The 23,388-nt window shown below is 41.2% G+C and overlaps 1 protein-coding gene across 1 annotated transcript in view; it reads left to right on the top strand.

Moving 5' to 3' along the window:
* The first annotated feature begins 518 nt into the window (after positions 1-518).
* Positions 519-23,388, top strand: part of CCDC3 (coiled-coil domain containing 3) — a 149,532-nt gene continuing 126,662 nt past the window's right edge. Inside the window, exons 1-2 of the mRNA XM_006894269.1 lie at positions 519-892; positions 5,955-6,129. Of these exons, the coding sequence (XP_006894331.1) occupies positions 519-892; positions 5,955-6,129 (549 nt within the window). The remainder of the gene's footprint in view (positions 893-5,954; positions 6,130-23,388) is intronic.

Genomic DNA, 23,388 nt, shown 5'->3' with positions numbered 1-23,388 from the left:
GCGTCCCGCACCTCTACCCCAAGCGCACCGCCTAATCTCGCAGCTGGCAACCCTACCTCCAGCGTCTGGTGAACCGCGCGCGCCCACGTCCCCGCCCCATCCCGGGACCCTGAACTGCGACCACGGGCGGACCGGGACGATTCCCCGCCCTCTCTCACAGCCGCACACGCCCCAGTTTGGGGGTGGAAAAGGGAGGGGGGACCAGGAGGCGGGCAGCTGCTGGTCCCACGACCCTTTTAAAGCGTCGTCCGCGAGGACCGGGCATGGTCAGCCCTGAGAGCTGGAGAGCGGCGCCCGAGCTCCGGGGAGCGGCGCGCGTTCCGTAGCGCTGAGAGCTGCGGGTGCCCGGGAGGCGCTGGGGCCGGGGCTGGCTCTCTGGGCTCCCCAACGCCGCCTGCGAGTTCCTGCCTCGCGCCTGCACTCTGCAGAGCCTGCCTCGGGCGTCCCCACCATGCGCCCAGGCTAGTGCGCTTGGGGCCCTGCGCAGACTTGGGGCGCCGTCTGGTCCCACCACCGGCATGCTGCGCCCGCTGCTGCTCGCCGCGCTCTGCCTGGCAGGCCGGCCCGGCCCCAGCAGCAGCTGTCAGCTGCCCTCGGAGTGGAGACCCCTGAGCGAGGGCTGCCGCGCTGAGCTGGCCGAGATCATCGTGTACGCCAAAGTGCTGGCGCTGCACCAGGAGGTGTACAGCATGTACAACTACCTGCCCTGGCAGTACGAGGCCAGCGAGGGGGGGCTCTTCTACTCGGCCGAGATCGAGATGCTGTGCGACCAGGCGTGGGGCAGCATGCTGGAGGTGCCCGCGGGCTCCAGGCTCAACCTGACTGGCCTGGGCTACTTCTCCTGCCACTCTCATACCGTGGTTCAGGATTACTCCTATTTCTTCTTCCTCAGGTGAGACCACACCTCCTGCCACCAGCATGACCTCCTGAGGTCACCGTTACCTCAGGCCAGGCCAGGAGATTTTGCATAGGATACTTATTGTTCATGCCAAGTCAGAATAATCCTTGGGCGCCACCGCTTAATGTTCTGTGTTTTCTCTCAGAAGTCTCTACACCACCTTTAGCTAGGGGTTGACTTTGACAAACCAAGAATGATATCCTACTACACAGAAGAATATTTCCTACGAAAGCCTCAGATGATTTTCAGCAATCTGTTGGGCTCACTCTTTTCCATTTAGGGAGCATCTTGGGCTGCTGAGAGAGAAGACGGGGGGAGGATCTTTGAAATGAATCTGTTGATGAAATCCTGGCTCTGCCCTTCCAAACTGTAATTTTGAACAAATGACTTACATGCTCAAGCTCCACGCTATCCTCATCTTCCTCACGAGACACAATGTTGCTTGCGGCTATCTGGCAAAGTGGGTGCATAACAAAACACGAGTTCATGTTCTCTCTCTGCGCACTTTAAATGCCAAAAGTGAACGGTATGGGATGCAGCTGGCTGGTTTTTCCTAGTTCCCATCCACTAACAGCTGACCCCAAAGCCAGCTTATTCAAAGTAGCACAGGTTTATGGAGCACGTGCTTGATATCAAGTTTTAGTTCAAGGTGTTGGGAAGAGCACGGTGGTGAATCAGGAGGAGATTGTTGGAACCTGGTGACGTTGCATGCAAGTTGCAGGCCTGTATGTATGCAAGAGCTCAGTGAACGGGCTCTACAGAAGTTTGAAATAGCAGCAGGTGGAACCCTCCATTCATTGGTTGCCTTTAGTGGCATTAGGTGCGTGGTGGTGAGTAACATGTGAAAATGGTATGTAACAGAAATACTAAGATCCCACTGCTCTCCAGTCAGTTCTGACTCCTGGGTTTCAGAAGTTGTAAATCTTTATTGGAAGACACTGCCCATCTCTCTCCTACTGAACAGCTGGTGAATTCTAACTGCTGAATTCAGGTAGCTGCCCAGAACATTATATACTATGTCACCAGGGTTCCTTAATAATAGCCAGGGAATGAGTGAATTAATGCAGTGTTGGTGTGACTGGAAGGCATTCTGGTCTTACTGTTCTGGGAAGGAGCTGAGTAGGAATTTGGACCAGCTATGACTTGAGTCTGCAGATTCACTTTTAGCTCTTGAGATTTCTCGCTGCTCTGAGAAAGAAAATGACGTTCCACGGAGGGGTGTTCATAAACTCGTGGTAACACATGTTTTCCATATTCAAGCCAAAAAAATCTAAGTTTAGAATACATGCCGTGCTGTGTGCAGGCTTGCATGGTTTAGCTAAATTAAATCTATTTTCCTTTTTAATTCTCAGGAAAGTGTAGTTTCTCAATAACGTCAGCAAGGACTGAGATGAGATTCTTGATAAAGAGAAAAGTAATTCAGATTCCTTATGTTTTTATTTGGGAAGAAAAAACTGCTGAGAACCCAAGAATAAAAATATTGAACAATGAAACATTATTTTCCAAAGATAAAAGTCTCCAAGTCAAGGCATCATTTGATTCCCATCTTATCATAAAAAACAAATCTCCACCCCCTCCCCCATTGCCTCTATAGTGTTCAGCCAAGTCTTTTATCTTTTGCTCTCACTTATTTACAGAGAGTAAGGATAGGAATACAGAGTCAAACAGTAGGCTGACAGATTTCCATTTCACAGGGCTGTTTTGCCCTGAAGAGTGTTAACAACTGCATACAAATCATTCTTCCTCTGTTAGGCTGGGGCCCACAGAGACCAGAAGAGACTCTGTTCTCTCTGTGGGCTGGAGTTTAACTTCTTTCTTTTCCTTTTCATGACTTCTTAATTTTGATAACTAATTGTCCACTATTGTTGTAGTTAAGTGCCATTGAGTCAAGTATCATTCATAGCCACTCTATGAACAATAGCTTTGAACCCTGTGCATACACTTGAGCCCATTGCTTCAGTTACTGTCAGTTCATCTCTTTGGGAATCTTCCTCTCTTTTGATGCCCTTTCCCCTTTCCAAGAATGAATCCCTTTCCAAGGAACAGCCCCTCCTAACAACATGTCCAAGGAATATGAGACAAAGGTCTCACATTCCTTGCCTGTAAGGAACACTCTGGTTGTACTTTCTCCAAGATTTGGGATTATCAGTACTCTTCTCCAACACTAACTCAAAGGCATTGTTTCCCCTCTCATCCTTATTCATTTTCCAGCTCTCAAATGCATAGAAAAACTTGAAAAGGCTGTGGCCTGAATCAGGTACTCCTTAGTTTTTAAAGGGACATCTTTACTCCTTAGTACTTTGGAGAGGTGCCTGAAGACAGACTTTCAAGGTGATCTTTTTTTTTTTTTTTTCAAAAAGCCAAGATTTCTTGACTGCTGGTTGCTTCTGGATCCAAGGAACGTGAAATTGTTGACAATTTAAATCTTTTCACCATCTGTCATGATGTTGTCTATCAGCATGACAGTGAGGAGTTTTGATGTTGAGATGTAATCCATACTGAAGTTTTTGATGTTCTACAACAAGTGTTTCAAGTCCTCCTCACTCTCAGCATATAAAGCTGTGTCATCTGCATAACGTAGGTTATTGATGAGCCTTTCTCTGATCCTAATACCACATGTCTTCATAGAGTCAAACTTCTCTAATTATTTGCATGTAGGTTGAATGAGGTATGGAGAAAGGAAGTAAGGTGCAACGGTACTCTCAGTGTCAATTACTTATTTACATCCATTTTCTAAAATTAAAGCACCTCCAAGAAGTAGTGTTATGGTCTGAAGTGGGTGTTTTTTTTTTGTGTGTGTTTTTTTGTTACAGTCATTTTTTCCCCCAGATTGGAATGTTGTGAGAACTTAAGAACTTTATTTCATATCATACAGGAGAGATATATTCTGGCAGTACTTAAACAATGCCATTTTGTTGGGCCTTCTTTTCACCAGGAATTGAGAAATAATCTTATAAAGAAGTCCCTTGGGAGACATGGGAAATATACAAATAGGCAAAGACACACTCATGCATGTACGTTCACACACACACACACACACACACACACACACACACACTTTCCCCTAATTCACCCAAAGTTTCTTCTCTTTTCATTCTGAAAGTTAATTTTAAAAATTGTGCTTTGAGTAAAATATGCAGAGCAAATTGGTTTTCTGTTCTCCCATCCATGCACATTTTGCTTTATGCTACCAAATACAATCCTCTTCCCACCACCTCCCTATGATTCTTGTTTGTTGATCCTTGTATCCTACGTCCTCCTGCCAAATGCTGCCCTTTTGTACTTGTTTTTCCTAAGGAGTGAGTGTCTCTCTGGTGTTACTGTTCACCTTATAAGTCTATTGTTTGGCAGAAAGTTGAGCAATCAGGGGAGTTTGTGTGTGGTTTCAGGCTGAAAGGGTGACTAAAGGCCATTGTTTCCAGAAGTTTCTATTAGGCTAGCAAGCCTAGTAATTTTTATGCTTTTGGGTTTTGTTCCACATTTTTATTAGACTCTGTGTAATGACCTTCAGCTCTGATCCCTTTTTAGTTGTGGAAGCTGGACACCATCTAGTTCTTTTGATCTCCAGGCATAGAAATTGAGATTTGAGCAGTCTGTTAGTCCTTTGGACTGATTGCTTCTACGCATCTTTGCTTTTCTTCCCTCGTGTTTGTTTCAAGCAGAGAGAGACCAATACCTTAGGTGCTTTAAGCTTTAAGAACCCAGGTGCTACATACTGAAGTTGGATATGAGACATTTTCTTTGTGAACATTGCAGACCTCAGAAATCATGGCCTTGAGACTCTAGGACCGGCAACTCATTCCCTCAGAGTTTTTGAATATGATTAAGAAAGTGATATAAATTTGCTCTGTGTTGACTCTGCTCTGCTGATGTTGTTAGGTACTATCAAGTCAAGTACAACTCATAGTGACCCTGTGAACAAAAGATCTGAACTCTGTTCTATCCTGTGCCATCCTCACACTTCCTGACACACAAGAGCCCACTGTGGCAGTCACCATGCCAGTCCACCTGATTGAGGGTCTTCCTCTCCTTCGCTGACCCTCTACCCTTCCCATCATCATGTCCTCCTTCAAGGAATAGCCCTTCCTAGCAACATGCCCAAAGTATGTGAGACAAAGCCTCATCATTCCTGCCTCCAAAAAGCACTATGGCTGCACCCTTTCCATGACATATCTGTTTATTTTCTTGGCTGTCCATAGGATGTTCAGTGCTCTTCTCCAACACCTCAAAGGCATCAATTCTTTTTATGTCATCCTTATTCACTGTCCAGCTCTCAGATGCATAGCAAGTGATTGGAAAACTATCCCCTGAATCAGATGCACTTTAGTCCTCAAAATGACATCATTACTCCTCAATAACTGCAGATTCTCCCAGTGCAATGCATCACTTTATGGTGGTGTTAGGTGCCACTGAGTCAAGTATGACTCACAGCAGTTCTGTGAACAACAGGTCTGAGACCCGGCCTATCCTGTGCCATACTCATGACCTCTGACACACTCAAGCCCATTGCTGCAGTCACTGTATCAATGCACTTAGTTTGTGGGTCCTCCTTTTTTCACTATCACTTCGCTTTTCCTAGCATGATCACAGTTCAAGGCATTAGTTCTTCTGTCATCTATATTCATTGTCCAGCTCTCGGAGGCATAGCAGGTGACTGAAAAGACCATGGCCTGAATCAAGCGCACCTTAGTCCTCAAACTGACATCATAAATATACACATTGTTTTTATAGCATATGCAAATACGAACATAGAAATTTTGGTTTATCAAACGTTTGTATCACCATGAGTATAATCCCTTGTACCCATGCATATCTGTCTTCCCTGTTTGCCTATGCATCTACTTGTAGTCTAACCCCAGACTGTTCTTTTTATGAACCTTAAGAATAGATTCTTATAATGTGAGAGTCAATTAAGTGTAAAAACTTCTCTAATGAGAACCACACAAGATTGTCTTGTAATTGGCAAGACTTTCAGTCTTCTATGATGCATGATGGAAACCACGAACCCCCTGGGTGTCCAGTTTACATCTCTGCTGTTTTTCTGCCTCCCCATTAGGATGGATGAGAATTATAACCTTTTGCCGCATGGAGTCAATTTCCAAGATGCCATCTTTCCAGACACGCAAGAGAACAGAAGGATATTTTCCAGCCTTTTCCAGTTTTCAAACTGTTCTCAAGGGCAGCAGCTGGCATCTTTCTCCAGTGACTGGGAGATCCAGGAAGACAATCGGGTAAGAGTTGGCAATGCCCTTTGATACAACTGGAGTAACTAGATCTTACGTGGATTTTGTGACCCAAGGAATCTAGAATGCTCTTTGAGTAGCCAAGACCAAAGAGTATTGTTATCCTCTTCTTTGTTTTCCTTCTCCAAGTAATTAGAAACCACTGCTTATAAATGTTGGATTCTTGACTGTGCTATTTCATTTGGGGATCTTCACAAAGCAAGGAAACAAGACCAAAGTTACGTCATTTTCTCACTTGTCTGTTTTGTAAAACAAGTACACTAGTAGCACCTCCTTCATCGGGCTGATGCAATGTGATGAAATATATAAAATATATAAAGCTCTTAGTGTAGTGCTTGGCCGAGTGAGTGCTTAATAAATGTGAAATGGTAGTAGTAGTATTGACAGCTTGCTACTCTGCAAAGATTTTTTATAAAGGAAGGAAAAGGAAAGAACTGCAGTTAACATTTCCATGGTGTGAAGACCTGGAGGTTCAGGTTGACCAAGCTGGTTGTGCAATACAAGGGTCACAGTGATTTGGGGTGTGAAAATGTAAAAGGAATCCACTAGTCATGGAAAGATGCCAGAGTTTTGAGTGCATATGAGGGTTGTCACTCTCTAAAGCTTTTAGGTTGTGGCATTGCCAAAACTGAGTTCACGTGACAGTGGAACTGTCATGCAGATTAGACCTAAGGCAAGGTGACCTATCACTCTGCCTCATTTCTGATTGTTGTTGTTATGTGCCAACGAGTCACCTGCAACTCATACCAGCAACACTATGTACAACAGCCCTAGACCCTGCCCTATCCTGTGCCAATGTTACGTTTCTGACATGCCTATGACTGAATCAATCCATCTCATTGAGAGACTTCCTCTCCTACACCGTCCTTCCACCCTTCCAAGCATGATGTCCCTCTCCAAGGACTGATCCCTCCTTGCAACCTGTCCAAAGTATGTCGGATGTAGCTTCAGGATCCTTGCCTCCAAGGAGCAGCCTGGCTTCACCCTCTTCTGGACGAACTTGTTTGTTCTCCTAGAAGTCTATGGTGTGTTCAATACTCTTCTCTAACACCACAGCTCAAAGGCATCAATTCTCCGTCTAACACCTCTAGTCATTGTCCAACTCTCTGATGCATAGCAAGTAATTGCAAAGACCACGGCCTGTATCAGGCACACCTTAGTCTCCAGACTGACCTCATTTTTCTTCAGTACTTTGAAGAGATCTCTGACAGCACACTTTCCCAATGCAATTTGTCTTTTAATTTCCTGGCTACTGGTACCAAGAGTCTTGACTGTAGAGCCAAGCAAATTGGAGCTATCAACAATCTCAATCTCTTCATCATTCATCATGATGCTGCCAATCAGCCCAGTGGTGAGAATCTTTGTTTTCTTGATGTTGAGCTTCAATTCATATTGAAGGCTGTAGTCCTTGACCTTCTGCAGCAAGCATTTCAGGTCCTCCTCAGTTTCAGCAAACAGGGTTGTGTCATTTGCATAACACAGATTGTTGATGAGTCTACCTCCAATCTTGATGCCACAGTTTTCCTCATCGAGTCTAGCCTCCTGAATAATCTGTTCCACATACAGATTGAAAAAAAAATATGGAGGTAGGATACATCCTTGATGCATACCCTTCCCAATTTTGAACCAGGCTGCATTTCCTTTCTCTATTCTGATAACTTCCTCCTGGTCCAAGTTAAGGTTTTGCATAAGCACAATCAAGTTCTGGGATTCCCATTCTTTTCAGAGTCAGCCAGAGTTTGTTGTGATCCACATAGTCAAGTGCATTTGCATAGTCAATGAAGCATAGACATTCCTCTGGTACTCTCTGCTTTCAGCCAAGATCCATTTGACATTAGTTATAATATCCCTAGTGCCATGGCCTCTTCTAAATCCAGCCTGCACTTCAGGCAGTTCTCTGCTGATGTGCTGTTCCAGTAGTTTTTTAATAATCTTCAGCAGAATCTTGCTTGTGTGTGATATCAATGATACTGTTCGATAATTTCCAACACTCTGTTGGACCACCTTTCTTTGGAATGGAAACAAATATAGATGTCTTCCAGACAGTAGGCGAGTTGGTTGTCCTCCAAATATCTCCCCCACCCCTTCCCTAATTTCTTGACACAACTTGGTGAGCACATCCATAGCAACATCTGTTTGTTGAAATATGTCAATCGGCATGCCATCAGTTCCTGGGGCCTTGTTTTTTTGCCAGTTCTTTCAGAGCAGTTTGAACTTCTTTCTTCATCACCACAGGCTTTTGCTCATACATTTTTTCATGAAATTCTTATGTGTTCACTGATTCCTTTTGGTACAATGACTCTATATATAGGGCAATGTGACAGACTAGAAAAGAAAGAGTTCTGGTGTAGAAGTGTGGTATCACATGGAATAAATACCTTGACTGACAAAGAAGAGTGCTGCACTAACCTAGTGGGTAAGGAGTTGTGCCCCCATTGTAAAGGCAGGTGGTTTAAACCCACCAGATGCTCCTTGGAGAAAGATGGGCAGTCTCCTGTGTGATTACAGCCTCAATCACCCACTTGGAGGGTCAGCAGTGAGTCAGTTCCAACTTGTTGATAATGAATCAAGTTGTTGTTTGGTTAATGAGGAATCCTTGGGTGCTGCAAATGGTTAACATGTTCAGCTGTTTACAGGAAGCTTGGAGATTTGAGTTTACCCAGAGAGTCCTTCAGAAGACAGGCCTGGTGGTCAGCTTCCAGAAAACTAACTCTTTGAAACCCTGTAGGGTACAGTTCTGTTTTGACAGATATGCGTAATGAAATTGTCATGAGTTATACTTTCATTATTATTATTATGTGCTGTCAAGTTGTCTGAAACTCATAGCGACCCAGTGAGCAATGGCTCCGAACCTTGACCTGTCCTGAGCCAATATCCCCATCTTCGACACACCTGACCCCATTGCCACAGTCATTGTGTTGAACCATCTCATCCAGGGGCTTCCTCTTTTGTGCTGTTCCTCCACCCTTCCAAGTAGGATGTCCTTCTTCAGGGACTGGCTCCTGACAACATACCCAAAATAATGTGAGTCAGAGTTCCAAAATCCTTGCCTCCAAGGAGCACCTTGGTTACATTCTCTCCAGGACAGACCTGTTTGCTCTCTTGTCAGTTCATGGTATATTTTATACTCTTCTCCAGCACCACCATTCAAAGGCATCCATTTGCTTGAATCATACTGTACTTGACAGTACAGGCTCATGAATCAGCAGGTTCCTGTCTTTCTACTAATCTGTAATGGTTTATGGGGAATGGTTTTCTGTTCTGTGGTGGGTTGGCCTAGGGTAGCTGTTTGTTCTTTCAAATCTGCTTATCTTCTGCCAGAGTTTTCTGGCAGCTGGACACCATCTTCTTGCTCCTGTAAAGAAGTCTGCATGATAGATCAGTATGCCCAACTTAGGAAATATATTCTTCTCTGATGTTATGAAGTTTTTCTTTAGGCTGACCCTACTGACAGCATTCTAGAGGCCTCTCGCCATGGCTGCATGGTTTATCAGGATGTTCTGAACCCTCACACTTGAGTTTAATGATGTTTGGTGTGTGTTACCCACCCCTTCACCCCACTTTAACCTTTACCATATCCTGCTCCATGTTGAAATGACTCACCAAGCTGAAACCTGAGTCTCCTAAGCCTAAATCGTAAGAGTATCCCAAATGATCTTTTCTAGGCCCAGCCTTTTGGAAGTTTTGAAGGAATTTGCTTATATTACTATACCCCTGATAACCATTAATTTATGTCATGAGCTTAGATATTAAAAAAAATACCCTTAGCTTAGTCCTCAAAACTCCTTAACTACATAACTGATTAGCCCTATGTTCACACAATGAAGCTATTAACGTTTTCTTGGAATTAAATTTTCCATCATTTAAAAAAGAAAAATAGGGGAGCTCTGGTGGCCTAGTGGCAAGAAGCTGCACTGCAATCCCAGAGGTATGCGGTTCGAATCCACCAGATGCTCTGCTGGAAAAGGAGGAACAATCTCCTCCTGTACCAGTCAGATCTGATTTGATGGTACACACACACACACACACACACACAAATTTTTTTTTTAAAAAAGGAAAATAGAACGTTGGGACCCATGGCGAATTGTTCTAGTGTGGAGCAGCCCCTTTTGCTGTTCAAATGTTAATCCTGCGGAGATGTCTCTGTCTCTTTCCCTTTAATCACCGTGGCCTCTTAGATAGCAAACCGTGGGAGTGCTGCATTGCTTGAAGAGGAGGCAGCAGCTTCAGGATAGGAAAGGAACCGTTCCAGATTGCTGAGCGGGTGCAGAGCCTAATTTTAAATTTTGATTGGAGATAGCCTTCACTTTTCAACATCTCTGTCCCTTTCATTTTTATTCCTTGTCCACTTTAAAAGGCACCACATAAGTGCTCAAGTAACTTAACTAGTTTTAAATGAAGTTATTTTCAAGAGTTTTATGAAGCTCCTTGTGATATATCCACTGTCTAGTGATGAAAGAGTTGTGATTGAAGATATGAGAATGCAGAATGAAAGACAATTGCTTATTGTTCCCTTCAAAAAAGCTAAAAATTCTCTGCCTTTTAATGTGCAACAGTAAATATTATGTTACCTGTCTTACCTAGGATAATATGTCAGAAGCAGCCTCTATTACCTCCCTCTTCCCATGGTATTCAACAACCTTTAGTGTGATCAGAAAAGTTGTTCAGGGCAGTCTGGGGTGTGTGTGTGTTTGTTTAATCCATAAGAACAGGTGTTATAAGAATATCTATTAACAAGAACAGACAGATCCTGCATATGTTCTAGGACCAGATGTGAATGGGCCTGGTCTTTGTACAAATACATTTTTGCCTTTCTGTGCAGGAACAGGAAGGAGGTGTCACGTATCATATCACCTCAAAAAATATATGTATTTAATGAGATAATATGAAGGCTATGAAGTGACCCTCATGACTGGATAAGTTAAATAGTTGGAAAATTAAGAGCACAATATTATACCCCTTCTCACTCATCACAGCCCTGCTTTGTGTAAGGGAAGTGCCCTAGAGTGTGGCCTGTAACACCTTTTACCTGACTAGAGATAAAAGGGAAAGAAAGAAAAAAAGAAAGGGGAGAGAAGGGAAATCAGTACCACCAGGAAGGGATTGCCAGGAGTGGAGTGCATCCTTTTGGAGCTTGAGGAAGTTGCCTTACTATTGAAAGCCAAGACCCTTGGAGATCTCCAAGGAACGCTGGGTCTACAGATATTGATAGAAACAAGGAAGAAGACGTTTCCTACAACTGCTGACCTGAATTTGAACTTGTAGCCTGCTATAAACTAAGAGAATACAATTTGATTCTTTTTTTTAAAATTTTTTTAAAAAAATTTTTTTTTACAATTTGATTCTTACAGTCATCTACTTGCAGTGCATCTGTGATAGTAACACTAGATAGCTAAGGCACATATGTGACATCTTAGTTAGAAACCCTTAAGAACATTACTGAGTTCTTGTACTACATTGTTTGTGGCATTGTTCTGTAAGCTTCATTCAAGCCTGGACAGCAAGTCCAGACTGTAGTTGTAAAGAGCACATTTCATTCTCTTCTCTGATAAGCAACCTCGTGTAATTGAATGAATTCCAGCTCATGGAGACTCAGCACGTTGTCAAAGTCACCCTGTGTTCCACTGTGTTTTCAGTGACTGATTTTTCAGAACTAGATCATGTGGCTTTTCTTCTGAAGTGCCCCAGGCATACTAAGACCTTCAGTTAGCAGTTGAGCATGTTAACTATTTGTATCATCCAAAGACTACTAAAGTAAACCTCACCTTTTTTTATCTGAGAGGATCACAGGAGTCCAAAGCTCCAGTCAATCCAGAGAGAAGTTAAACATTGGAAGGAGGAAGAGCTTCAGCAGGAAAACGTTTGTGAGCCACATGGAGAAGGCCATCCAACCGAGTCCTCTGCAGTGAAACCTTCCCGCTTCTCATTCTGTTCCCAGCTTCAAATAGCTCACCCACACCTTGAGAAATAGAAACACAGTCTTGCTTTCAAAAGTTGCCAGGAAGCTAGCAGTGTTACTAAGCATTCAGCACCTCTCCAGTCACTGTGTTAATGGGACTTCAGGGATGTCTTTGGCAACTTGGTGTATCCACTGGATTTACTGGCAGAGTTCTCTCCAGACCAGCCAAGGACATTTTTTCTCCTGTTCTCTCCTGCTGGGATACTGTAACAGTCAAAACACAAATTGGCCGTTTTCCCCTCTCTGCAAGTCTTCTCCCCTGAGACTGAGACCCAGACTGACCTATGCTCTTATCAGTATGTCATACAACATGATGGAACTAAGAATAAAGGCTGTGAGGATCTTCTACTGTGACTTTAGTTTTCCTTTTTGGGGATTTGTGAAGAGAAGGTATGGGAGTTGTCATTTCCCAAGCTGCATTAGAAGGAGCATGAACTTTTAATCAGACGTTCTAGATGGGTTCTGCCTTGTCCAGGTGAATAAAATTCAGCTGGTCCCTTAATTTCTCAGTTTTGTTTTTCTCATTTGTAGAATGGGGCTAATAATAGAAAAACTAGTTAAGATTCTTGCCAAGATTACATGAGAAAGTACATTTGAAAGTGCTTTTTGAAGCCATACACTGTAGGACCAGGGGAGGTGATAGCAATCCAGAGAGAAATGAAAGGGCCATGGTGCCTTTGAGGAAATGAAAACAAGGGCCTTGACCATGTATGGGGTCCCAGGTGGCACTAATGGTTAAATGAGTGACTACTAGCTCAAATGTTAGCAATTTGAAGCCACCTAGAGATGTCTTGAAAGACAAATCTGGCCATCTGCATTTGAAAGACTCCAGCCTTGAAAACCTCATGCAGAAGCTCTGCTCTGTCCATATGGGGTAGTAAAGGGTTGGAAACAACTTGATAGCAACAAACAACCATAAAATGCCAGCATTAAAAGGATGAGTATGAAGGATGATGTAAGAACATTAGGCAGGGACTAGATTGCTCCTTGGAGGCAAGGATTTTACTCACATACTTTGGGTATGTTGCCAGTAGGGATCTGTTCTTTGAGAAGGACATCATGCCTGAAAGGGTAGAGGGTTAGCGCAGAAGAGGAAGACCATGGATAAGATGAATTGGTACAGTGACTGTGGTAATGGGGTCAGATGTGTCAGTGACGGTGGTGAGATTGTTCAGGTTAGGGTGAGGTTCAGATCCATTGCTCATAGGGTTGCTATGAGTCATAGTTGACTAGACGGCACATAACACCGGATCATTATTAAGGGCCTCTTGGTATAAGTGCTAAAGAGCAAGGAGGTAACAGTAAAGACTAAGATGCACTAATATTTTTATTGATTCATATGCATGTGAAAGTTGGTCAATGAGTAAGGAAGAATGAAGAAGTTATATAATCGTTGGATTATATCAGTCAAGTATATTAAATATACTATGAATAGCCTAAAGAACATGAAAATGTATGTTGGAAGAACTATCACCACAGTGTTTCTTGGAGGCAGTGATGGTGAGATTTTGTACCTTGGGCATGTTGTTAGCAAGAGCTACTCCCTGGAAAAAAACATCATTCTTGTAAAAGTAGAAGGTCAGTGAAACAGAGGAAGACCCTCAAAGAAATGTATTGACAAAGTGACTGCAACAATGGGTTTAAATACAGCAGAGATTGTGAGGATGGTGTAGAATTGGACAGGGTTTGATTGAGCTGACGGGAATGCCCCTAATACAAGATACCAATCAAGGATTGATTGATCTATAACAAGGATTTAGGACTTGTCCTCCTAATGGCCAACAGCACAGACTATTTAAAGAAAAATCTGTGTTAAACTTTGTCACTGCTAGCAATAAATGTTGAAGAGGATGTGGAGAGACTGGAATTCTCATACACTGTTGGTGGGATTGTAAAATTGTACAACCACTCTGGAAGGCAGATTGATGTTTCCTCAAAAGGCTGAACATGGAAGTTCCATATAACCCAGCAATTCCACTGCTACAAATATACTCCAACGAAAATAGAACTGAGACACAAATGAAGATTTGTACACTGACTTTTGTAGCAGCATTGTTCACAATAGCAAAAAAACCAGTCAGTCCAAATGTCCATCAACAAACAAATGGATTGAGAACTTGTGGTGCATTCACACAATGGAATACTATGCAATACTCAGGAGCAATGCTTTAATAAATACTGTGTAACATGGGAGAGGCTAGAGATCATTATGCTCAATGAACAACTCAGTCTTGTTAGGACAAATACTGCATAAGACCATTATTGTACAAATGGAGGGATGAAGGGGAGGAAGTATGGGGTAGGCATTAAGGGGGCTTAGAATGGGGTGGGGGAGAAATCACAGGGTCACAGAGTTTGGTGAGCAGAGGGAGGAGGCGAAAGATATGGGATGGATCTAGTGGGGATCTGAAAAGACAGAGTGATGGTGGAATGAAGACAGTGTGAATGAAGGAATCTGTGAAGCACAATCTACATGAATGAAACACTAGATGAATTTTGTATGTAAACCAATTTGTTGTTATGTACGGTGGAGTCAGAACAGACACAGTTGACCTTAGAGCAGGTTTTCAAAGGCAATTTATTGCATGGGAGGAGATTGCCCATTCTCCCACAGAGCAGCTGGTGGCCTTGAACCATGTGTGTGCCTTTGGGATTGCAGCACAGCTTCTTGACACTAGACTAGCAGAGCTCTCTTAAAGTGTTAAGAAAAAAAGATTGTGACTAACAGAGTAAAAAGTTATTGAGAGGTTAAATAAAATGAGGGCTAAAAATTGGCTGCTTGATTTCACTGGAGTATGGTTTCCATAGAGTGCAGAAGTAGCATCTAGATTGTGTGGTAAGGGAAGTGAGTGTGGTGAGAAGATACGAAGCTGGTGAGGATAAATATCTCCTTCAGAAAGTTTGACAATAGGTAAGATTGCAGGTGAAGGCAGAAAAAGGGTTGAAGGAAAGATGTTTTGTTGAATCAAAAGCAAGAAGCCAGTCTTTCAAACCATCTTGGTTACTGTTTTCTCATACTTAAGATTCTGTATACTCAGATAAAGGCAGTTACCTGAAGGGAAGGATGTCAGTTTCATCTACTGCTGCATATGTGTAGTATATTTTTATGGTGCTTTGCACATTTGTAAATGAGTGGTTCTCTAACCCAAAGAACCTTGAAGCTTAAGTTGTCGTTGTTGTTGTTATGTGTTGTCAAGTCTGTATCATTTTGTACACTTTTGATATGAGACCCTTGTCTTAAATAATACTGCCAAATTTTTTTCCCCAGTCAGTAGATTTTCTTTTCACTCTATTTTCTGGAAAAAGTTTTAATCTTTAGAAGGTCCCATGAATCAATATTATCCTTTCCAGATTGTGTATTTCTGGCTGTACTTGGTAGTCTCTTTATACCATAGATTAGGCAGTCTAAGCTTGATCCCAGTTTGTCTCTGATAAACTTTATGGTTTGGGGCTTTACTCCTAGGTCTCTGATCTATATTGAGTTGATTTTTTGTGTATGGTTTGAGATGTGGATTCTGTTTCAGCTTTCTGCAGGTAGCAGACCAGTTTTGCCAGCACCATTTTTTGAAGAGGTGGTCATATTCCCATTTGATAGGTTAAATTTCTTTGTTGAAAATCAGTTGACCATAGATATAGATGGGTTGATTTCTGTGTTCTTGATTCTGTTCCATTGGTCTATGTGCCTGTCATTGTACCAGTACCGAGATGTTTTGGTTACTACTGCTGTGTAGTAGTTTTTGAGGCCAGGCAGTGCTATGCCTCCCACTTAATTTTTGTTTTTCACAAATGCTTTATTTATTCACGGTATCTTTCCTCTCCAAATTAACTTGACAATTTCCATTTCAATCTCCTTGAAAAATGAATTTGGTATCTGTATTGGGATTGCATTGAATACTGTAGATTGCCTTTGGTAGGATTGTCATTTTCACAATATTGAGTCTTCCTATATATAAACCAAGAACAATTTTCCATTTTATTTAGGCCTTTTACTGTTTCTTGTAGAAATGTTGAGTAGTTTCCTTTGTACAGGTCTTTTGTGTCTCTAGTTAGGTTCACTCCCAAGTATCTCAATTTGTGATTGGCTATTGTAAATTATAGTGCTTTTTTGGTTTCCTTCTCTGAGTTCTCTTTGTTAATGATTGTTCCTACTGATTTATAATTTTTTTATTTGTCTTCTATCCTAGTAAATGGTTCTGCTTTCTTGCATCTTGATGGCAGTCTTGATGGGCACATGAGGGATGTTTTTTGGGTCATGTTTGATATGTGTTACTGCTCTTTCCCTCCACCCCAGAGCAGGTGTCCTGGAGCCTTTGCCTCGACTGGAGATATACTTGAGGGTGTGGCTTTAAAAACCCACAGGATTTATTACTTTTTGAACAAATATTCTTTAAAGGACACAGCAATCTTTTGTCAATTTGCTGAACTGAACAACTTGGTGTTGCTGCCATGCTGTACACTGTTCCACAGTCTTGTCAAATACCATAATGGTTACACATTATGTACAATGTTTGGATGAGCTTCCAGATTGATTTATGCTGGGAAGCAGGAGTGACATCCACTTCCTAAACTAGGTGTATCTGGAAACCCTACAAACTCTCTAAACTCTGCAAATTCTCTAAACTCTCTAAATGTACAGAAATGATGTTAGTTCTAGAACAGAGTTCAGATCTTTTGTGCAAAACTTATTCTCGTATTAGACTTGGCGACACTTAACCTCTGCTAACTGAGATTGGTACTGTTGTATCTGGAGGAACATTCTTCCACTTTGTACATTACTCTTTGTCAATGTGCAGTATGAAGTAACCAGGGTTGCTGTGATGCTGAACCTTGTGCCATTGGGGTATCAAATACTAGAATGGACCTTTTCAGCAGGAAGTAGCTAAGAGAATACGCCATCCCCTTTCCCTTATGAATCAGGGTGAAGTCTCTCTCAGGGAGGAGTGATAGGGAATGGCAAAGGACACACTGACAAAGGAGATTAATCAGAACTGGCTTTGACAAGCACTGTGGCAATGGGACAATAAAAACAGACTTTCAAGGGGGGAAAAAAGAGGAATGAATTGTGGGGGAGGGTAGAGGAAATAGTGCAACAATGAATGAATGGATACCCAAAGTCTTTGTAAATGTTCATTAAAATGAATAAAATTTAATTAAAAAAATACCAGAATGGCTTCACAATGTGGATAGTGTTTGGTGGAGCTCCCAGTCATAAAACAGATTTAGGAAGTGCATGCACTTCCGATTCCAAACCACATGCCTCTGGAAACTATGAACTTGGAGAAATGATGATAGTTATGGGAAGGCATTAGGTTCATAGAGTTGCTGTGAGTCATGCTTGACTCAATGGCAATCAGCAAAAAGAACAACAACAACACCATAGCTGTAGTTTAACCATCTCTGCTGATTAGGTTGACTTTTATTTCCTTCTTTTGCTGTATTGCCCTAGTAAGCACTTCCAATACAGTATTGAATAGAAGTGGTAAGAGCAGGTAGGTATCCTTGTCTGGTCCCTGTTCGCAAGCTTTTAGTCTTTCTCTATTGAGAACAATATTGGCTTTTGGTTTTTCATATGTATTTTTCACTATGTTGAGGAAGTTCCCTTCTATTTGAATTTTGCTGAGTGTCTATCAGGGAGAGTTGTTTGTTTTTGTCAAATGCCGTTTTTGCATCAATTACTGAGATTTATTTGCCAATAGTTTTTCAATTTTATTGACCCTTTGAAAAACCACCTCTTGGTTTTGTTGGTGTTTTCAGTTGTTTTACTCTTTTTTCTCTCATTGTTTTCAACCATTATCCTTGTAATTTCCTTTCTTCTAGAAGGTGTCAGGTTATACTGTTCTTTTTATATTTGATGAAAGTGTTAAGTTAGATCATTGATTTTATTTCTTTCTTCATTTATGTGTTTGCTTATTGCTCTGAACTGAATCTGGAGGACTGCTTTATTTGAGTACAAGAGGTTTTAGCTGTTGTATTTTCATTATCATTTGTTTCCAGGGACTTTTTTGCTTAATTCTTTATTTCTTCTGTACCTCAATCATGTTCTATCAGGATGTTATTTAGCTTCTACATTGGTCGTTTTAAAAGGTTTATCCTCTTTTGGTTAATTTCAAGTTTTATGACAATTTTGTCTGAGAAGATACTTTGTATTAATTCATTGTTTTGAGTTTGTTGAGACTTGCATTGTGTCCTAATATATGATCAGTTCTGTGGAATGTATCATGTGCACTTAAGAAGAAGGTTAAGTTGACTTTTAGTTGGGTGCAGGACCCTGCATACACCCACAAGATCGAATTGGTTAATTGTGTAGTGTAGATCTTCTGCATCTTTAAAGTTTCTTTTGAGTTGATATATCCTTTGGTGAGACTGGTGTGTTGTAGTGTCCTACCACTATTGTGGTCCTATTTCTTTTTCAGTGCTATTAACCATTGTATTATGTATTTTGCAGACCTATAATTTAGTGCATAGATGTTGACCAAGATCATATCTTCTTGATTTACTTTGCCTTTAATCATTATAAATTTTCCTTCCATTATTGTATTTCTCCCACTTCTTCTCCTGTAGATCTAGATGATCTCTAGGAATGAGCATACTCCAACCCCAAGTCTTGGAACTGAGCTCTGATGGAAACCAAATGTGAAGGACCTAAGTGCCTGCTCTTTTATTTTTTCTTCTTTTTTAAACCTTTGCTGTGTTTGGGCACGGACCTTCCATGTACCACTCAAAAGTTGCTCTTAATCTTGGACAGTGGTGTGTATGGAAGTCAGTTATTCAATCTATTGCTTTGCCTATTTGAATCTTTTCCTCATTAGTGCTCAGGGATGAGCTTGCAACTCATGTTAGTTTATGTGTTCTAGTTTTCCAAGCTGCTTCTTTCTTGAATTTTCCCAGGAGCCCTTTTCTCAAAGCTTTTCAGCCTAAAAAATTAGAGATTTTTTTTGGGGGGGGTGTAGTTTTCCATCCTATCATATACTTATTTTTTAAAATAAAATTTTAATTTTATAATAGTTTACTTAACAAAGTTTGTATACATTGTTTTTACACCAGATCTTTCCCTTTTCCTTTACCTGCCACTGCCTCTACCCATCAAATTGTTCAACCCTATGATAACTCCCCTGCCAGTCCTCACCCTTCTGCTCTGACCCTATCCTCCTTGGATCCCCATACATTTTTCACTGGTTATTTATTTATGTAATAATGGTCTTATACAGTATTTGTCCTTATGGGACTGAGTTATTTCACCTGGCTTAATGCTCTTCAGTCCTACCATATACTTTTTTTTTTCAAATCATATAATTCTACGTAACATTCCTGCACTCTTTTGGACAATAGAAGATGTCCTTTTTCTAGTTCCTTGGACCAAAGACAGAAAACTCTTGAGGTTTTAGTTACTTGTGTTTGATTTTTTTTTATAAGAACTGGGTTGGCCTTTGGGCAAAACAGAATGATAGAAAAGAACATTGAGAAAGGACTGCCATCTTACTCTCTGACCACTAGTACCAGGGTGGATCAGTCTTCTGTATAAAAATAGGATATTTCTTCTCTCTGTATGTTTTCCTATCTCATCTTTCTGATTACCAGCTATATATCTGAGACCTAGACAATGTATAAGATGACAGAAAAAGATGTGACCCCTTTGAGCTGTGGTTTTCGAGAAGAGCACTGAGCCTGGATGCCCAAAAGAATGAACAGATAGTCTTGGAGAGGGTGCAGCCAGAGTGCTCTTTAGAGGCAAGAATGGTGAGACCTCACCTCACATATTTTGGACATGTTGCTAGGAGGTGATATTTCTTAGAGAGGGACATGATGTTGGGAAGGGTAGAGGGTCTGCAAAGGAGAGGAAGACCCTCAACCAAGTGGATTGACATGATGACTGTGGCAGTGGGCTCTTGTGTGTCAGGCAGTGTGAGGATGATACAGGAAAGAATAGAGTTCAGATTTTTTGTTCATAGTGTCACTATGAATTGTGCTCGATTTGATGGCACCAACAACATCAACAACATAACCACTGCAATAGGAGCTTAGTAGCAAGGAGGTGTAGTGCTAACCCAAAGGTACAAAGTATGAATCTACTATCTGCTCCAAGAAAGAAATTTGGGCAATCTCCTCTACTGTCATTTACAGCTTCTGAAAGCCCACTAGAGGGTCAGCTTTGAGTTTATTCCAATGGCATGCAACACATATTCATTTGCATATTCTACAATTGCATCTACTTGTTTAGTTTTGCATTCTTGAGAAATTTCTTCTTGTATTCTATCCAGTGATTTTAGATGTGGTAAGTACAGAGTCATAGACAATCTTTACTTTCTTTTGACTGACACTGCAAGTTGGTTCTGCTCTTTGACTAGAATATTAAAGACATATTTCAAACATGGCTAGAACATATAGCAAGGAGAGTATGCAGGCTGTGTGTGCTTTAATTTCTGATAAATTGAAAAAGAAATGGGAATGTGGAAAGGTTCTGTAGTTTTATAAGATTGAAGCTCCTAAAGTGAAGTTGTGTCAAGAAAATCCAAAGTCAGTCCATACAGATCCTCCGTAAATAGACCTGGAATGATCTAATTTCAAAGTATCCCTGGAGACATGTGTAGGTGGTGTAGTTTGATAGATCATTTGTTAAAAAACAAACCTATTCATCCCTGTGGAATGGAGGAGTACAGCTTCAGTTCTTCAACTCAACCTGTTAGCTGTTACTTTTCTGTTATTTATTCTTTGATTATGCATTAAAACTCAAAGTGCTGAAAGAAAAAAAAAACTCAAAGTGTGAAAACTTTAAAATTTTTTCAAACTTTTTAAAAGTATGGTTTTTTAAAAATTTTTTTTTTAGTATGGTTGTTTTTAAAGAGTTTGTTGTTATTGGACTTTGAAACCACATAAATAAATATTTTATTTTTCTACACTAAAATGTATTAATTTGTCTAACACCTTAAATGGGTCTTTTATTCCTACATGATTATAAATTCATGCATTCGCCATTTGGAAGCTATTTGTTCACTGAGTTATACTAATCAGAAATGTTGCTACATAATGATACAATATTTTAAAATCTTCTTTTAGTTATTGTTTATGAAAGGTCTTTTGAGTATTGAGTCAAGCTCTAAGTGACACATTTTCTGAAATTTCAAATTTTTATTGAAAGCACACTTGTTATCACTGGCAAAAAATATTGCCAGTTGTTTCTTTTTCAGCGAGAGGCTCACTTTATTCCTTTTCAAGAAGATGTCTGTCAGATACTCAAATATGAATAAATATATAATTTCTCTGTCATTCATTCTGTTCAGCAAAAATAATACTGTATAAAGCAAGCCACAGGTTCAACTCAAATGTAGTCACATAGATACTTGAGACAACTGTTTAGTATACTGCAGTAGTCAGTATACTGACTAAGTGCTTCTTCATACAGAATATTAAAAACATGTATACTCAGGAGCCAGGATATAACAAAAAGAAAATGAATAACTTTTATTTACCAAGGCTCATGGTAGCGAAGAATACAAGGGCTATGAGGAAAGTTTGGTGCCACTCCCTTGGTTTGTACTGAGTTGCCAACAACTTTACTCACTTGCTTTGGCATCAGCAGTGAAAATGTCAATACAAGGAAAGGAAAAATAACACAGAATTAACATGAAAAGGATTTTGATCTTATGCTCTTAGGTGCCCTCCAGTCTAGTATCCATAATACATATATAGTACTATGGGTGTTGTTGCTGTTGTTATGGGACATCAAGTTGCCGGTGACTCATAGTGACTCTGTGTACAATAACTCTGAAGCCTTCCCTGTCCTGAGCCAGTCTCCTTGACTCTGACACATCTATGCCCAGTGCCAATTGGCAGCACCATGATAGATGGAGAAGAGATTGAAGTTGTTAACAACTACAGCTTACTCGGCTCCATAACCAAAACTCTTGGCACCAGCAGTCAGAAAATCAAAAGATGAATTGCACTGGGAAAATCTGCTGTCAGTGACCTTTCCAGAGTACTGGGAAGCAGTGATGTCAGTCTAGAGATTAAGGTGCATGGACTGCCAAGAAAACAAATAGGTCTGTCATGGAGAAGGTGAAACCAAGTTTCTTCTTTTAGGCTAGGATTTTGAAGCTCCATCTCACATTCCTTTGGACATGTGTCCAGGAGGGACCTGTCCTTGGAGAAGGACATCATATGTACTATGGACATTCAACAATCTGTGTTATGCAGATGACACAACTCTGCTTGATGAAACTGAGGAGGACCTGAAGCGCTTGCTGCAGAAGGTCAAGGACTGCAGCCTTCAATATGGATTGAAAATCAACATCAAGAAAACAAAGATTCTCACCACTGGGCCGATTGGCAGTATCATGATAAATGGTGAAGCTATTGAGATTGTTAACAGCTTTAGTTTGCTAGGCTCCATAATCAACAGTCTTGGTATCAGCAGCTAGGAAATGAAAGATGAATTACATCAGGAAAGTCTGCTGTCCGAGACCTAGCCAAAGTACTGAAGAGGAATGATATCACTCTGGAGATCAAGGTGTGCCTGTTTCAGGCTACGGTCTTTGCAATTACTTGCTGTACATCAGAAAGTTGGACAATGACAAGGGATAATAGGAGAGTTGATGCCTTTGAGCTGTAGTACTAGAGAAGAGTATTGAATATATCATGGACTGTCAGGAGAACACACAGATTCATCCTAGAGAGGGTAAGATCAGGCTCAGGCTGCTCCTTGGAGGAAAGGATTCTTAAGCTTCGTCTGACATACTTTGGACATGTTGCAAGGAGGGACCAGTCCTTGGAGAGGGACAGTGCAAGAGAGGAAGACTGTCAATGAAATGGATTGATTCAGTGGCTGGGGAAATGGGGTAAGTGTGTCAGAGGCAATAAGGTTGGCATAGGATAGAGCAGGGTTTAGGACTGTTGTACACAGGGTCACTAGGAGTCGCAAGTGACGTGACAGCACATAACAACAACAACAACAACAACAACAGCATTTAGTATGGAGTACTGTATCCCACTGGTGGCCTAGTGGCAAGACGCACTGCATTCCCTAAAGCACATGGTTTAAATCCACTAGCTTCTCTGTGTGAAAAGTATGATCAGTTTTTTTCTGTGTGATTAACTCTTCTGAAAACCCACCAGAGTGTCAGCTATGGATTGGTTCCAACTTGATGGTATAGATCAACAACAGTATTTTATCCATAGTACCACTCTTAGCAGCTCTGTGAAGAATGGGTCTGAACCCTGCCCTGTCCTATGCAATCCTTATCATCACTGCACACTTGAGCCTGTTGCTGCAATTGCTGTGTCAGTCCGTCTGG

The sequence above is a fragment of the Elephantulus edwardii genome, unplaced genomic scaffold (assembly GCF_000299155.1).
Source record: "Elephantulus edwardii isolate Elephantulus edwardi_28Jun2011 unplaced genomic scaffold, EleEdw1.0 scaffold00139, whole genome shotgun sequence".
NCBI classification, from domain to species: domain Eukaryota; kingdom Metazoa; phylum Chordata; class Mammalia; order Macroscelidea; family Macroscelididae; genus Elephantulus; species Elephantulus edwardii.
The sequence above is the reverse complement of the archived record's forward strand: the minus strand, read 5'-3'. Positions and strand labels throughout refer to the sequence as shown.